Here is an 18405-nt window from a genome sequence, read left to right as displayed (position 1 = left end):
GGGTCTATATTTGCTTGTTTTTTAGGTGAACTACGAAACAGGCCACTCCGACATGTGAGAGATTCTCGTTCACTTGCCCTATTGGGTCTTATGTTTATATAAAACGACAGTCACCCTTAATCACTCTTTTGAGCAATCACTCAAGTGACTGTTGGCCCATGTAAAAGTAGCCTAAGGATTTTTCAAAGTCGGCAATCTTTTTAACCCCTTAAGGACATGGCCTATTTTGGCATTGAGGAAGCAACAATTTTTTGGCGGATTTTAATCTCATTTTTTAAAAGCCATAACTTTTTTTATTTTTTGCTCGACACAGCCATATAAGAGCTTGCTTTTTGCGTAGCGAACTGTAGTTTTTATTGGTGCCGTTTTCGGGTGCATAGACTATAGTGTAAAACTTTTATTAATTTTTTTATGACAGTAGGGAGAGAAAACATCAATTCTGCATAGGTTTTTGGGTTTTTTTTTTACAGCATGAGGGTGCATTCAGATGAGCGTGGTTTACACGCTGCTACACCAACGTGTAAACCACGCTTCTATAACAACCAATAGGTTGCTATGTTAGCGCTCATACAGAGCTTTTTTACCAGTGTAGAATCTGCGCTGGTAAAAAAGATAGGACAATAAGTGCCGACTTGCCTGTCAGCTCCGTGCTGCACCGCTGTCCATGGTGCTGACCACAGGCCCCTATGGGAGACGCGGCAGCACTCTGCTCGCAGCACGGACATGTGAAGGGCTGCTCCATGGAGCACCGAGTAGCTCGTTCACCACAGAATTCCTGCATGTTAGTAGTGTGGTTTACATGTTGCTGTAACAGGGTGTAAACTACACTTGTCCGAATGCCCCCCTAATCATGCAGCATAAATGACACAATACATTTTTTCTGCGGGTCAGTACAATTACAACAATACCAAAATTTTTTATATTTTTTTAGGTTTTTCCACTTTTCTGCAATAAAACCCCTTTCTTTGGAAATTATTATTTTTTTCTAAATCGCTGCATTCAAAGTTGTGCAGGAAAAAAGGCCCATTCAATTTATTGTTCAAGTCGTTATGGATACAACGATACCAAATATGTGGGATTTTATTTTTGAATAAAAAATGTTATGCTAATATAGGAAAAAGCACAACAAAGGGTTTGGTTTTTTTTTACATTTTTCTTTTTTTTACATTATTTTTATCTTTTTCTTTACACTTTTTATGTCCTTGTAGGGGGGTTGTACAATAGCAGCTTTGATCGCTATGATAAAGCATTGCAGGACTTCTGTCCTGCAATGTCTTATCATTTGTATTACTGATCATAGGCATTGGCAATGCAGGACGCCTGCAGGTAGCATCCTGTTGCCATGGCAACCCATGGCCCCCCCTTCCTTCCTCCTTTGTTAATTTGCAGGGGACTGATGACATCACAAAGGGTGCTCGCTCCCTCAGCGAACCCTTTACATGCTGCGATCTACATAGATTGCGGCAGGGAAGGGGATAAAAGCGAGGGTCATAGTCCTGATGCACCCCCGCTGTTGCAGGGGAAGGCTGGCTATCTCTTCTGATCTTGCGCTATTCCCAGGGTGTAACTGTACGTCTTGTTGCGTTAAGTACCAGGAAGCCAGGACGAACAGTTATGCCCTATGGTGGGAAGGTGTTAAAGGGGTTTTCTGAGAAATTGTTTTTAAACCAGCTGTCCATGATGAAAAATAATTAAAAAAAGAACATATACTCAATCAGTCCTGGACTTCTGCAGCTTCTGGGCCCTAACTCTCTTTCTCCCCATTGGGTCTGTATAGCATTCTGCAGTCAGTCTGTGAAGGGGACATCACAGACTACTACAGCCAATCACAAACCTCACTGGTGTACCCAGGACGGGTCAGCATAGAATTCTCAAAATAACCCTTTAAAGGTGCCTCCTACATTTAAAGGGTTGTCCGGGTGTAATACAATTTATTTAAGTAGATCCAAATCTGTTAAAATATTATAAGCAGCAGTACTCAACTGTCCCCTCCAACAGTTATCCAGCACTGCAGTCCCTTGGTCCTCTGGGTGTTTGTTTTGAAACAGCTACCACCTGATCGCTGCAGCATTCAAGTGCCGCTCCCCTGAATACATGACTCCCAGCATCTGAGTGGTGATGGCAGGAGAGTGGCACATGACGGCCGCAGCCTGTGGTCGGCTGCAGTGCTCAGGTGGTAGCCATTCCAAAACAAAAACCGGGAAGACTGCTGGGCTGCAGTGCTGAATTGTTGGGATACAGGATGGGTAATAATTACCACTATTTTATTATTTTAACAGATTTGGATCTATTTTTAAAAAATTGTATCACAACCAGACAACCCTTTTAATCAAGCATGTCATAAAAACCCTTTGTGTTTGCACTGTAAGACCCATACACATGTTGTGGCACTGCCCTAAATTAAATAGATATTGGAACGATAATGGAATAAACAATGTGGAGTTGGACCTCTCGCCATTGGTGTGTATACTGGGATATGTGGATGACCTGCCTGTGCTGAAATCGGAGTGATTGGCAGTTATGAAATTATTATACACTGCGAGGAAATTGATAGCACAACATTGGCTGGATGAGTTGCCTCCCACAATGAGCAAATTTAAAAGTAAAGTTCATAGATTTCTGCCATGGGAAACGCAACGGGGAACATAAATATAACAGCATATGATTCAAATGGCTACATGCGAATGGTTTAATACAATGAAATCTGAGCCGGCTGCCTGTTGCTTTGATTTCTGCACACCTCCCACAATATCTGGAGAGGCTGCCGATATATGATGAAGATGTAGAATGTATCTCCAGTTACTAGAGGGATTTATTGCCAGGAGAGATATGATAAAAGTACAATACTTTACTCTTGGTTATCAAATTCAGCACCTAATGTTATGTAACTAACATGTCAAACGGATGATGGATATGGTCCAGGTGATATAAGATGGAAGCTGATGTCCTGTACCAGCCATTAGCTCTTGTCTACAAGGAATATGACTGAAATAATCACAAATGCCATTCATAGTAAATCCTAGTTATGTTTTATTCAGTTATGTATTGCATAATGATGTGACGTTTTCAAAGACGTTTATGACACTGATATGTGTTGGCCTACAAGAAACTCAGTAAAGATATTAGAGAGAGACCTGGGGTTATGGGTTCTGTTATTGTATTGACGTATATGTTAACTTTTTGGAAAACAAAATTTCAATAAAAATCATGTAATGGAAAAAAATATGTCATGATGTTCACCAAATGGGACTGCCGCCTATCTCATGAATGAGTTGGTCCTGTTTTCATGATGGTCCCCAGAATAACTGTTTATAACAACTATAATCTTTCAGATGGATCTCTGTACTAACTAACAGCAAACAGGAAGCTCTGAACATGGCCTTCCATGAAGCTCGTCCCAGTGAGGAGAATAGTATAGAAGATCTCACCAAAGCCATCATTGAAGATATCAGACGAATGCCTGGGAATAGTGTGTGCTGTGACTGTGGAGCTCCCGGTGAGAAATTGTAAAGAATCATATTCCACAAGATATAATTAGTTAACTGCATGTGAGGAAATATTGTTTCTCATCTGTTGCACTGGGGGACACAGCCTAGGACCATGGGTATAGCTACTGTCACTAGGAGACCGACACTAAGCAAAGAAAGTGTTAGCTCCTCCTGCTGGCTATACACCTCATGCAAGCACCAATTTAGCCAGTTTTAACTAAGTGTTTATATGAGGCAGACCTCTTCCTTCATTGCTCTTTGCTTTTCCTGACTCTTCAAAGCCCAGCACACAGGAGACAAGGAGGCACAGTCAACATTAGTTTTACCCTAACCCACCAGCCATAGTGACCCCCACATTGGAGCACTCCCTCCTCAAAGGCAGGCAAGCATTGGGGTGTACACTACTGGAAACTGGGTGCTGGACTCTTTTTGGCAGAAAGGTAAGTATTCTCTCTGCTGGGGTAAGTATCCTCCTCCCACCCCTCTCTCCGTTATCCTATCTTTTCTGCTGGGGGCTGCCTCCACCGCTATTAACACCAGTGGGCCTCCCCTCTCTTCCCCATCACATACCTCCGGTAGCTCTCTCTTCCTTTTTTCTTCTTTGGCCCCAGTAGGACTGTTTGGTGTGGGGGGAAAATTGGTCCGCTCCGCTCTGGCAGGGATTATGTAATGACTCACCATTTCTTCCTTCATCGCTCTTGCCCCTGCTGCTGATACTGCTTCTTTTGCTGTGGCATCATGCCAGCAGAGGACTTGCCCAGGGGCAGTGAAGCTCTCTCTGCAGGAGGCGCATCCAGCTGCATCCTGTTTTTCCGACCACTGGGGGAAGTACCTCCCACAGGTGTTCTAAAGGCTGGAGGGTGGGCTTCCTGCTCTTCCTCTAATCTTCTGGCTTAGCACCTGAATGCTCTTTTCCCATTGGCTCTTGCTCTTCTCTGCTACAGAACCTTCCCTCAGGTCCTGTTTGTTGCTCTCTGCCTCAGCACATTGCTCTCTGCTGCTGTTGGGACCTGTAGTTCACCCGACGACCTCCTGATTCCTGTTCCACGGTGTCGTCGGCATCCTAGCTCTGCATCTACACCAACCCAGGACTGGTTAAGCGCTGCCTAGCAGGGAGCTTCCCTTCTCCTTTGTTTATCCTGCAACACTCATAGCAGCAGTCCGAAGAACCTGTGGTTTTGACAAACCGGTCATTCAAACTATGATAAAGGCCAGAAAACTCTCCTCTTCCCAAGTTTATCATTGTCTGGAAGACGTTCTTCCTCTGGGGAGAACAACATGACTTCCATCCTATGCATTTTTTGCCATCTCGTTATCCGTCTTTCATGCAAGAAGACTTGGACATGGGACTGGGCCTTAACTCCCAGAACAGTCAGGTGCTGGTGTTGTCCATTCTTTTTCCACATCCTCCATACCATTCTCCAGTCTCTCCTTAGGACCTCAATCTGATACTAGATGCGCTGCAGGTTCACAGTTTTGAGCTGTTGTGTAACATCCTTCTCGAAAGGGATGTTCACTTCTTTACAATGTTCTCACCCATGCTGGAGTGTTCTCCCTGGAGTTGCACATGGTTCTAAGCTCTGTGGCATTGTTCAAGGTTTCCATTTTTTCCTTTTAATGTTGTTTTACCTGTTTTTATCCTGCTTGCTGTGCCTACTGCCTGCATACAAACTGGCTAGCTTGGTGCCTGCACGAGGGGTATAGCCGGTAGGAGAAGCTCACACTGTCTTTGCTTAGTGGCCACCTTCCATTGGCAGTAGCTATACCCATGGTCCTAGGCTCGTCCCCCAATGAACGAGATGAGAAAAATATTTACCGGTAAGTACAAAAATCCTGATTTTCTCTTTCAAACTATACAGTTGGAACTAAATATGTGTGCTTTTGGCTTTGTAGTGAAATTTCTTGTTAGTGACCTATAGAACAGCCAATGAATTCCCCTATTAGATTTACCTAGGCTTCCTAGAGAGAACTTCATATGTGCAGCAGATAAGTTAAGAAGGAGTGAAGCTACCTGAAAGTGTTAGCCAAAAGTTATTTTTCTAAGGATGCTGTTACACAAGCATTTGTAGCCAATTTATTGCACCTGGACTTGCAGTTGTTTCAAGTTGCAATTCCTGTTGCAGCCCAGCAATTTCTGGTAAAACGCAAGTGTTACTCGCAGCCTTGTGCTACCTAACAGGTCTTCCTTTAAAAGGCATACTTAGGTTGGTCGGCTTAGACTATGTTATGTGTCGGCTCTAATTTCCAAATATAACATGGGTAACACATTAACCTTTAAGTATGTAATTATAAAGCATACATCAAGCATCATAAAAGCATATTGTTCTAAGATCATGTACGGTAGGTCTGAAGCATGAAAGCTTAATTAACGGTTCATTCTTGATGAACTGACACTGATCACAGATATCAGCTGTAATCCCAGACATGAAGCTCTGGTATCTACATCTCAACTGCATCCGAGTTCTCTCAAGTCACAAGTTTTAATGCATTATATAGAACTTTCTTTGACTGTTTTGAAAGTTGTTATCCAATTAGTTAGTTCCCTGATCAATTAGGAATTTCTGTGCTGTCATATTTGACATTAAACCACCTGCATGACAGCCTTGAAGCAATCAATGCTTCTCATTTATGAGCACCTGCTGGGGACGCTGTCACTGTTAAATGCACCCTGAGACCCAACACTTAACGACTGGTGGTAATAAAAATATTACTTACCCCTGCCTACTGTGAACATTGATTGTATGCTTAAAGAGGAGCTGTCAGTTCTCCTGACATGTCTGTCTTAGTAAATCTTTGTATTTCCTCAGTTATTTCTTTTAGAATTTTATGAATAAATTGGCTACTGGGGGGTTGTGGGTGTCTTTACGCAGTCTAAGGCTGAATTCACACGGGCGTATATCTGCCTGGTTTTCACACCCGGCTAATATACGCTGCCCCTCTGATGCAGTGGTTTACAATGTGGCGTAAAAGCGCCCTGCTGGCCAAGATAGGGCATTTTGGCTGTGCGCTTTTTTCGCCGGCGGTGACTGTATAGACTCCTATGGGAGCCTATGACAGCTGTCGGAGAAGGGAGGTGGGAGAGAGTTTAGCATGGTGAGTGCTATACTCCCATAAACCTTCCCTGCTCCTCTCTGCCCCTTGCCGGCTGTTTGCGATGGGAGGGGGTGGGACAAGGTGCAGCTAAGATCTGCCCCCTCCATTGCTGGCTGTGACAAGGGGCAAAGAGGGGGCGGGAGCTTAGCACATTAGCTCCCGCCCTGTCCAAACTCCTCCCCTTGCAGAGAGACGATGAAGGGAAGGGAAGAGGAAGACACAGTTTAGCAGAGCAAAACTGTCTCCTCCCACCCAACGGCATTGTGACCTCTGGGTACATCCGCTAGGCCCATGCCATCTAAACGGGTGCACAAACATTAGATTTGTGCACCCGTTCACCCATTTTTACTTCGCCGGCGGGCGAATGTAAAAACACATACGCCAGTGTGAATCCAGTCTGATACTGTCCATTCTGTGAATTTGGTATAGAATGCAAGAAAATGGATGGAGCGCTCCTATAGACTGGAAAAATGCCCCTTAAGGGCTATGGTGCTTTGGGGTCTGGAGATATACTTGGGACATAATGATATGGAAGGTGCTGCTAGCTCACGTGGACGTGGACACCATAGCCTAGAAGATGTAGTGAGCTGTGAGTTTGGCATAAAGATGAAGGAAAAAAAGCCAGTAATGGCACAACCTTCAATATATAAGGCCCCCTGCACACCGTCGGGTCGGATACCGCATGTGTGATCCTGCAGCGGATTCCCACCCTATGCCTGGCCGACGACCCCAGAGTACCTGTTCAATGGTCTTTTAATCTATACTGCGGATGGCTTGGCCGTCGAGCCAGCACACATGAGCAGTACAGATTATGCCGTGTTGTCCCTAGGCAATGACACGGATCCCACAAACTTTCTGCAATGATAATTGCGGAAGTGTTGCGGTATGGACGACTTCCATAGACTTTAATGGAAGCCGTCCACATGAAATCCGCATAGAATCGCAATTGATTTCTGCTCGTGTAGAGGAAATCACGTTTTGCCATAGCATACTATGGGCGGCATTTGCTGCGGAATCCAAAGGCGGACACTCACTCTGGATTACGCCATCCAAATCTGCCCGTGTGCAGGTGGCTTAAAAGAGTTCAGATGCATTACCTCATTCTCTACAAATGGGAACACAGCCAAGACAGAATCTCTGACCCAGCTGTGTTCTCCTCTAGCATTTCACTGAAGAAGAGGTAATGGCCGCCTGCACACAAGCGGATTTGCATTGCAGAATCCGGAGTAGGTGTCCACCTCCAAGTTCTGCTGCAAATATTGCACATAGCATGCTATGGAAAAGTGATTCTTTCTGCAGTCAAACAGAAATCGCAGCATGCTCCATTTTTGCGTGGATTCCGTGCAGACAAATTTCACTGAAGTCAATGGAAGCTGTCCGATCCGCGGCCCTTCCCCAATTGTGGAAAGGTCCTGGATTCCGTGGCAAAAGCAAGAGTTTAAAAAAAAATCTGGACTGTGCATGTCCGACGCCGAGCCGTGCGGACTATCTGCAGTACAGACTCGGAGAAAAGAAAGCAGGTACGCACGGATGTCGCTGCTGCCAGGGCCAGATTCCGCTGCCAACCCTCCGCATGCATAATCCGACCCACCTGGGTGCAGGCGGCCTTATGCCTCAAAACATGTTTGCCTGTGCTGGCCTTGTAATTTAATAAAGGTAAGTCAGGTTATCATTCTTGCGCTTGAACTCTTTTCTCTGTTATACGTGAAAGGTTGCTCCCAGCTGTAAGTTTATTATTCTGTCAAGAAAGTTATGAGTAGAGGAACAGAAAAGCTCATAATTTTAAGAAAAGATGGTCTAAAATAGTTATTTTATGGAGCATCCAAGTATTTACTCAAACACTCATGTCAGGAAAGCTGTGGCCAATGGAGAATGGGTTCCACCAGTGGGTTCTTGGCCCTTTTCCTTTCATGTGTACTTTTCCATAAAAGACATCGCAACCTTTCCAAAAAGAAATCAGTGGCGAAAATGACCCAAGGGACAACCTAGCAATAAGAGGAGAAGGTCAACAAACATTAGGTTTCCCCATTTCAGAGAGAGTGAGCAGTGGTGACATGGACCATCTCCACCAGGAGTGGCCTTGACTTTTAGTACAAACCCCTTTCTCTATTTATAGACCGGACGATTATTGTCCAAATAGTCACTGAAAACAATGATTTTCTGCGATACTCAGCCCATGTACATACAGCCACCAACAGGGCAGTGAGCGAGAAATTACTCACTTGTCAGAGTCGCTTGTTTTTTAGGTGAGCTCTGACAAGTGAGTGATTTCTCACTCGCTTCCCTGTAGACTAACAGTTGGTCATCATTAAACAAAAGCCTATTTACAATGAATGGAGATGGGCGTCTGGAAGACATCTCTGGCACACTCCGCCTCCATTCACCGAACCACTATTGCTCCTGTGTAATCGCACAGGAGTGATAGTTCCTTGAGCAGCTGTCGGGCGCTTATGTGTCCATCAATTGTCTTGTGTAACGGTACCTTATGCCCCTGATTTACATCTAGGAACTATTAAGTCTCTTATGATTTTTACAGAAGTGTTTTTTTTTTATATATATATTTGATTATGTTTTATCCATCTCATATAAAATGATATATGTTTTTTTATGTATCCATCAGATCCAACATGGCTGTCTATAAATCTGGGTATCCTGACTTGTATTGAATGTTCTGGGGTACATAGAGAACTTGGCGTCCATCACTCTCGTATTCAGTCCCTCTCCCTTGACAAACTTGGAACCTCAGAGCTCTTGGTAAAAGGAAACACATTCCCAATTTTTACACATTGCTGTATTCAAACAAATACCTTTTTTTCCCCGTACAAATTACCCATATTGTGTAATACCCGATATTCTATTATTTGACAATATTATAAAATATAAATAAGACTTTGTATTAGTTATTTAGATAGTTTAATAAAATGACTTAAAGAGTCCAAGATAGTGTTCAGGACTTTAAAGGGGTTGTCCCGCGGCAGCAAGTGGGTCTATACACTTCTGTATGGCCATAATAATGCACTTTGTAATGTACATTGTGCATTAATTATGAGCCATACAGAAGTTATAAAAAGTTTTTTACTTACCTGCTCCGTTGCTAGCGTCCTCGTCTCCATGGTGCCGACTAATTTTCGCCCTCCGATGGCCAAATTAGCCGCGCTTGCGCAGTCCAGGTCTTCTCCTGTTCTCTATGGGGCTCCGTGTAGCTCCGTGTAGCTCCGCCCCGTCACGTGCCGATTCCAGCCAATCAGGAGGCTGGAATCGGCAATGGACCGCACAGAAGAGCTGCGGTCCACGGAGGCAGAGGATCCCGGCGGCCATCTTCACAGGTAAGTATAGAAGTCACCGGAGCGCGGGGATTAAGGTAAGCGCTCCGGTGAGCTTTCTGTACGTCCCTGCATCGGGGTTGTCTCGCGCCGAACGGGGGGGGGGTTGAAAAAAAAAAAACCCGTTTCGGCGCGGGACAACCCCTTTAACACTCTCGGTAAAAAATAATAAAGGTCTACTGAAAAACATCTGACAAATATCTCCCTCCATTCATTTAATTTAATATTTAAAGATCTTAAAAAAATCTCTTTACCACTTGTGTGCGATATGTACGAAAAGCATAATATTATATGAGGGGCTGCTGATAAGTCTTTGGCTTTACCCAGAAAGAAACGAGATAGAAAGATGAAACTTTACATTACATCAAACCAGTCATCCGTAGCAGCCATGGCATCAGAAATGGTGTGAAATTTGGTACCCTTGAGGTGTTTCTTCAGGTTTGGAAACAGATGATAGTCGAGGGAGCTAGATCTGGTGAATAAGGTGGGTGGTCAACCAGCTGGAAGCCTAGCTCCACCAGTTTTGCCGTGGTCGCTTGTGTAGTGTGAGCGGAAGCGTTGTCTTGCAGGAACTAGATTCCTTTAGACAGCTTGCCGGGCATTCTGGCCTTCAGAGCTGCCTTCAATTGGTCCAAAAGTTCAATGTAATACCTTGCATTGATGGTGGAACCATTTTGAAGGTAGTCCACTAGCAGCACGCCCTCCTTATACCAGAACACAGACGCCATCACCTTACTGGCTGATTTTTGCACCCTGAACTTCTTTGGGTGAGGAGAACCACTGTGCCTCCACTCTTTTGACTGCTCCTTGGTTTCAGGGTCATACAAATAAATCAAGGTCTCATCCATAGTGACCAGTCGATCCAGGAAGTTCTTATCAGTCCAGAAACGCTGACAAATGGACCGGGAAGTTTTCACTCGCATGCTTTTCTGATCTGTTTTGGGGACCCACTTTGCAGATAGCTTCTTCATGTTCCAATGTTTATGGATAATGACACAAACACATTCACCAGAAATCCCCATGATGTCTGCTATTCCTTTAGCTGAAATTCGCCAATTCTCCAGTGTGAGGTTGTGCGCAGCATCAAGGATCTCCGGAACAACAACCTCTCTCGGTCGTCCAGGACGTTCCTCATCATTGGTGCTGAAGTGGCCCGTTTTAAATTTGGCAACCGAGTTCCTAACTGTAGAATATGAAGGGCATTGATCACCCAATGTCTGCGACATATCACCATGAATATCCGTCGCGGACTTTCCTTGCAGAAACAAAAATTTATCACTCCTCTGCTCTCATTGGCTGTGAATATCGCCTTAGACTCCGCCATTTTGTTTTCCTGCGTGCCTAGATCACTGTTGCCATAAGCTACAAACACAACATTTTGAAAACATATATTAAACATATAAGGCTTTCATGTGATGTAACATTTGTTACCATAGAAACAAAAAAAAGAGCACAAAGCAAAAGACTTATCAGCAGCCCCTCGTATTATAATATATTTGCTACAGTTCTGACGGACTTGTGTCATTGCTAGATTGTGAAGGCTGAAAATATCAGAGGAACATGTGTCCTCTTCCATCATTCCTGTGATGGTGACATTGCTACTAGTTGATGAAACACTGGAGGTTTAGGGATGTAGACTATGACATGTCAGATTTCTTATTATTTCTTTATGATGGTCAGCCTCTGTTCACTTCCATCTATCCCCATGCTGTGTTTTCAGTTGGCCAAAAATGTTGGTAACTCTGGATTCAATGACATTGTGGAGGCCAGTCTCCCGTCTCCGACAATCAAGCCAACTATAGACAGTGCCATGTGAGTATATAGTGTTTTTTTTTTATTGTACAGCATCTACTTTGTATGTTGTATTTTGTAGCTAAGTATTAACCTTTGGTAGCTCCTATAGATTTAAAGACCATGTGAGGTTATTCATTTAAGAACTCATTTTTGTACATTTTATAGGACCACCAGAAAAGACTTTATTAACTCCAAGTACGTGCACTGGATGTATACAAAACGAAGCAACACACATCCATTGACCAAGCTGCATGATCTTCAAGACGCTGTCCGGTTTAAGGATATCTTTGCACTGATCCAGGCCTATGCAGAAAAGGTTGATTTAACAGAGCCCTTACCCCAACCAGCACAGGTAACTTATGGACAAAACTGTTGTAAAACAAGTGAACAGTGAATGACATTTACTCAAAAATAGATAGCTGCAGTATTGTTAGCAAAGAATGTTAAGAACCATTAACACCTAGTCCATAGCAACCAATCACAGTGCTGCTTTCATTCTGTATTCTGGTAAAATGAAAGCAGCACTGTGATTGGTTGCTATGGACAACTAAGACAGTTTTTCTTTTAAACAGTTTCATAAATCTGCTCCACTATGTGATATCTGGCATGCTCTTACAAACATCCATGGGTAGTTAGGGTACTTGGATCACTTTCATAGATACCATTAGATCCTTAACTCCTTAACGACACAGGATGTACAGTTACATACTGTGTGTTTCAGGTTTGCAGGGAGGGGATCAGGAGCTGATCCTGCTACCTGCAATGTAGGTGCCAGCTGTTTCTTACAGCTGACATGCGCCGGCTGATCATAGCTGTTAACCATTTAAATGCCACTATTAGTTCTAACAGCAGCATTTTAATCCCCTGATTGAAGCTCGGGGCCCCAAACGCCCCCTTTCTTCCGTAATGTTATTGTGAGGTACTGTTTGTTTGTTATGGCAGCCTGGGGCTTTCTTAAGGCTCCAAGTACTGCCATGGCTGATTGCCTATCAAGTCATGCCTGTGGAGTGGTTTGGTAGAATGGCAGTATAATGTAATACTGTAGCATTAGAATAACTAAAAGTAAGTAAAAATTTTGCCCCCTCCCAGCTTTTCACATATGTATGTATATGCATATGTGTGTGTGTGTGTGTATATATATATATATATATATATATATATATAAAATAAAAAATTAAACCAATAAAAGACAAATCATATTTGGTATCACTGCATCCATAAAAGTCTGATCTATCAAAGTAACGCATTATTTGTGTCATCAGAAAAAAAAAAACACACCGCTAGGATTGCGCTTTTTTAAACACTCTATTTCCAAAACAACAGTTTAATAAACAGGGATGAAAAGGTTTTATGTACTCCAACATGGTACCAATAGAAACTACAGGACGTCCTGAGAAAAACAAGCCCTCAGACAACTATGTCGACGGAAAAAAAAAAGTTATGGCAGTCAGAAGATGGCTGGAAAAAATATTTATTTTTCTGAAGATATTTCGCTTTTAAAAGTAGTACAGCAAAAAAGATGACATAAATGTGATATCGTGAAATAGTACTGACCCACAGAATAAAGTTATCATGTCATTTTTGCTGCAGTGTGTACACTGTAAAAACAAGACCCACCCCAAAGATGGCGGAATTGTGTTTTTTTCCAATTTCACTCCACTTACAGATTTGTAGAAGTTTTTCAGTACATTATATGCTACATTATATAGTAGCATTGAAAAATACGACTCCTCCCGCAAAAAACAAGCCCTCGGACAGCTACAATGATGGATAAATAACCAAAGATGAAAACAAAGGGGTGGTCCTTAGGGGGTTAACATACTATCATGTATATAGTCAGGATTATCTTTCTAATTACCAGCTTTTCGTGTTACAGTATGTATTGCTGTAGTGAAATATTGTTGCTTACTGGATCATTATTATTGTAATTTAGGAGGCTGGCGAGACTATTCTGCATTTGGCAGTGTTACTATCAGACCGAACTTCATTGCATATTGTAGATTTTTTGGTGCACAACAGGTAAGCAATTGTTTACAATGTAATAGAATATACTTAAAGGGGTTGTCTGGGACTGTTACTATTGATAATCTATTGTCACCAGTATTGATCAGCTGAGAAGCTTGGGATCGACTGATTGCTAGGCCTGCTGTCAGTGTGGACAGCACTGGAAACAGGATTGCCCTGTCAAGATCGTAGCAGCCTGGTTTGGTACTACAGGCTGAGTTCCCATTGAATTCAGTGGAGGCTGTGCCTGCAATACCAAACCATACCACTGCACTACGGACAGCATTATCTGCTTCCAGCACTGTCTGCATTGTCACCATGCCCGGCAGGTATCTGATTGGCCAGGATCCTGAGGTGTGGAACCCTGCCGATCAACTATTGATGACTTATCCTCAGGATAGCTTATCAGTAGTAAATGTCTCAGAAACCCCTTTAATCTTAACAAAAATTGCTTGTTTTTGTGCCATCTGTGTGTTTATCTAAAATATTAGAATTTTCTTTTCAATAGTGGAAATCTGATGAAGCAGACTGTCCGAGGCAACACCCCGCTTCACTACTGCAGCTTGTACAACAAAACTGAGAGCATGAAGCTCTTCCTGAGAGCTAAAATCAACGTAAAGATAAGTGAGTGCCAATCTATAACCAATAGACCTATAGGCTCGGCTCAGTTTGATATTTCTGCTGGAGATGTGTGATAAGCCAAGAACCAAATTTAACATACATTTACAAAAAGGACAAATAATAAGCAAGATTTACATTTGCCCACAGATAACTGGCCTGGCCCTAGAAACTCATTGTAAGAAACTAACTTAACAACATACCGTAGTCTAAGGAAAATGTAGACCGAGATGGTGAGAAATGTCAAAGCTAGGAGGCAAGGAAGTACAAACCCAAATTAGGTTGGATTTAGACGGGCAATTTTATTGTGTGAGTTTTGTGTATTGCAATGGGTCTCTTTACATGTGCGATCTTTCTTTGATAGCAATGCTGCAAGACGGAAAAATCGCAGTATGTCCCGTTTTTGGGCAGTATCGTCTATTATTTCCTATGGGAGACAAAAATTGCATCACACTGACATGCCGTGTGCGAGTGTGATTTTGCCATTAGCAGTACTGTACCAACATGCGATTGTTTTCACACGCTTGAAACTCGCATTTACAGCAATGCAATGTGTTTTTCTCACAAAACACATCGCAATCAAAGAAAAATCGCATCTGTACAGACGCAATATTAGTTTCTCGGACCAATATTGTACTTCCCCATGTAAATGCAGCCTTAGAAACCTAACCCCCCCCCCTTCCTTATCAATGAGGCCAGTAACATTACATTTAATCTAGGTTTATGTTCTCTACATATTAATTCAAAAACAGTAAAATAAAAAAACCTTAAAAATGTACACATGAGTTCCCCATAAAACTGTACATATTTAGCTGTACACATGAGTTCCCCATAAAAATGTACATAAAAGTTGTGGAAAGAAGTCATTTTAAGTAGACTGTAGCTGCCATCAAAAAAGGAAGTATACATCATGTTCTGGTTGATCCCTAAAACTAATCTAGCCTATTGGAAAAAGAATGGATTTCCCCCAGTTCATAGAGAGTCCAGAAAATGAACCAAAACTCACCACGATCTCTAGTATCAATGGTAAATCTTCAGAGGTAACATGCCTGATATAGTAAGAAATCATCAGCGTACAGGGATATCCTGTCTTTTAGGGGGTTGTCTCATTTGAATCAAAATAGCCAGAGCATTACATCCAAGCTGAACGCCAAAAAACACCCATTCAACTTGATAGTTGTCCAAAAGGACAGATATACACAATATTTGAAAACTCAGAGAACAAAACTATAAATTATGAATCTAAACAATGGAGAAATAGAAAGCTTACCCTATTATACTAATACAAAAAAACTCTACCTATAAGCAGAGCAATCGCCCTGATGAGGGCGGCCCCACATCCAGAACCTGAGGGATACCTAGACTATCCTTCGATTGGGGTGACAATTGACAGATGTAAATAGCAATAGTCACAACAGTACCAGGAGGCAGATGTACAATACCCAGTAATAAGTTAGAACACCAGGTACTTGTCTAACTGAGAAGGTACTAAGAGGACATGGACCGGACAAGAACTCAACCATGCGAGGAATAACCAGCGCTCTGAAAGGAGGGGTTGGAATATACACACTACAGTAATGGTTTATTCGACTTCCTCTGACAGGAGTGAAACATCTAGTATGCTCAGCATTTACACCCCTCAGGGCTTTTGGTTCCTGGTGAAAAAAACATGTTGCACTTTTTTGGTATTGGTGTAGTAGTAGAATCTGACAAGAAGTGGGCAACATCTTTTTCTCAAATGATATATCCAAAATATGTATTTAATTTGCATAGCAAAAACTCATCAAATTCATGATATAGCCCAAATGGCAAACTATCGGGGAATTGTGCTGGCCTTGAAGGGGTTATCCATCCAAACAAAAAATTTTGAACATGGCTTACCACCACGCTTTAATGTAAATTGCATTGGATCTATCAGACCAAATATGTTTTCATATATGTACGGGATGTGGCACACAATACCACTTCACAGCAAGCAAATTCATGTCATTTCAGATGAATTTGACCAGAGAACATCTTAGATTTTTGCATTAGCGGATGATTTTCTTTCTTCTCCAGCCTCTATACCTCTAGGATGACACAATGACTAAGGTTAAATTGGATAATGATTTGCATGACGAATACATTAGTTCCACACAAGTGTCTAAAAATGTAATACTGTAGTCAAAATGTGATTTTCTACGCTATTATAACTAAGAAGCCAGGCGATGCAAGTGGTTGTACTTGGCTGACGTATTTGGAAATGACTCTATCACCCTTTCTACTTTGATTTCTTGGGTCTCAGAGTGTCTTTTATAACCTTTTCCTTTTGCAGAAAACGAAGCTGGGGAAACTGCATTGGATATTGCCAGACGCCTCAAGCATTCTCTCTGTGAAGACTTGGTAAGAAAGTTAAAATGGTCGCACATAAACAACTGGTAACAATGTAGCTTGAAATGGAAAGTGTATTGAGCACCGTTTACACACATTGCTGTTATCTGGCAATGCTGACAAGAAAAACATTGGGGCAGATTTATCAATCCTGATTGGGGGAAATTTTTGGTCCTTTTAAACAGGACATGCTGTCGGGCAAACGATGCCCAACAGCTCGTCCCAGTGCTGCTCACTCCTGTGGTGTTACACCCCACTGACAATACTGGCGGCATGGCGGCGGAGGGTGTGTGTGAGCATTCTCCCCATGCCCACCTCCATTCACAGTAAGCAGGCAGGCGTTCAACACAGAAGACTAACAGCAGGTAATATAACTGCCCTATCCGATTCCAGGACAAAATTTTGTCCCAAAACGGGAGGGTTGCGTTAACCCTTTGCAATCCAATTTTGGATTCAGGATTTCCTAGGTGGCTCTCTCTTTCTGCCATTATACAATGGCGCCATCTGCTGTTTAGAGCCAGTACTGCGGTATGGGATATGCTGGAAAGGCCGCCGACAACAGAGCGTCCAGTAATCTACAGTAAGAATACCCTGCCAGACGTCTTCCAACATCAGAGCTGTACAGTCTTCAATCAGAATGTCTTTAGACGTCAGACAGTGGATTGGAAAGGGTTAAAGCAATGTGTAGTGATACATGTTGAAAGTAATAGGATTATGCCATTTTTTGCTGATTGATGAGGGTCCAACCGCAGGTGCCCCAAGAAATAATAACAATGAATGGCGTTTTTGCTGTACAGCATTCCGTCCATTCCTGTGCTGTGCCAAAAACTGCATCTCAGCCCCATTGAAGTGACAGCTGTAATGTTGAGCAGGTAAAAGTTCAGAAGGGCCACAATGTGGATCGCTGCATTTATTCAGCCTATTTGACAAATTGGTCTTCATGAGAATCGCTTCAGATGGAAGTTGCTCAATCATAACAAAATAGGGATTTTGATTTTTACTGTTATTGATCTAAAAGGAATTTGTCAACACATTTCGGCTGCCTTATATGAGAATGGGAGGAAGAAGTAACAAATCTGCTGATTTCATTGGGAGTTTGTTATCTATGAATATGCTGTAGTTTTGTCAAACTTGGAGTTTATTAATTGCACAAAATTTTCAGTGCTGTGACGCAGGAGCCTGGCATATTCATGAGCTGCAAGGTCCCTCCCTTATCTGATTGACAGCTCTCACCCTATGCACAGTAATAGGGAGAAAGCTGTCAATCATCATCAAAAGGAGCATGCATCATATGAAGTAAACAGACTAAATTATAGGGTCACCAAACTACGTTTTTATTTCTATCAACCTCTTTTCTATTTTTCTGCCTGAATATTGATTCTTCTCACCAGCTTCTCCAAGCTCAGAACAATCAGTTTAACATGCGTGTCCATGTGGAGTATGAGTGGCGGTTGCGTCAGGATGACATGTATGAAAGTGATGATGATCTTGATGAAAAGGTAAGCATAAAATACAGAGTCTCCCTATATTACAATGTTACTCCACAACCTTCTAAGTAGCAAGTAAGAAAACACATCATCATCATTAAGTCTGTTGTCTGCCATTGTGGTTGGGGTCCTGTTTGACGAAGTGTTTAGCAGAGAAAGACCTAAAGTAAGATAGATACTCTGTATTGTGTCCAACTGTCCATACTTGACAAATGAACAGCATAATAC

The 18405-nt window shown here is 42.4% G+C and overlaps 1 protein-coding gene across 1 annotated transcript in view; it reads left to right on the top strand.

Moving 5' to 3' along the window:
• LOC136587526 (arf-GAP with SH3 domain, ANK repeat and PH domain-containing protein 1-like) overlaps positions 1–18405 on the top strand; it is a 193270-nt gene that overhangs the window by 160239 nt on the left and 14626 nt on the right. The window contains exons 14-21 of the mRNA XM_066586153.1: positions 3333–3496; positions 9202–9335; positions 11625–11716; positions 11864–12050; positions 13632–13717; positions 14211–14326; positions 16635–16702; positions 18082–18189. Coding sequence (XP_066442250.1) covers positions 3333–3496; positions 9202–9335; positions 11625–11716; positions 11864–12050; positions 13632–13717; positions 14211–14326; positions 16635–16702; positions 18082–18189 — 955 coding nt within the window. The remainder of the gene's footprint in view (positions 1–3332; positions 3497–9201; positions 9336–11624; positions 11717–11863; positions 12051–13631; positions 13718–14210; positions 14327–16634; positions 16703–18081; positions 18190–18405) is intronic.

The sequence above is a fragment of the Eleutherodactylus coqui genome, chromosome 13 (genome assembly GCF_035609145.1).
Source record: "Eleutherodactylus coqui strain aEleCoq1 chromosome 13, aEleCoq1.hap1, whole genome shotgun sequence".
NCBI lineage: Eukaryota > Metazoa > Chordata > Amphibia > Anura > Eleutherodactylidae > Eleutherodactylus > Eleutherodactylus coqui.
The sequence above is the reverse complement of the archived record's forward strand: the minus strand, read 5'-3'. Positions and strand labels throughout refer to the sequence as shown.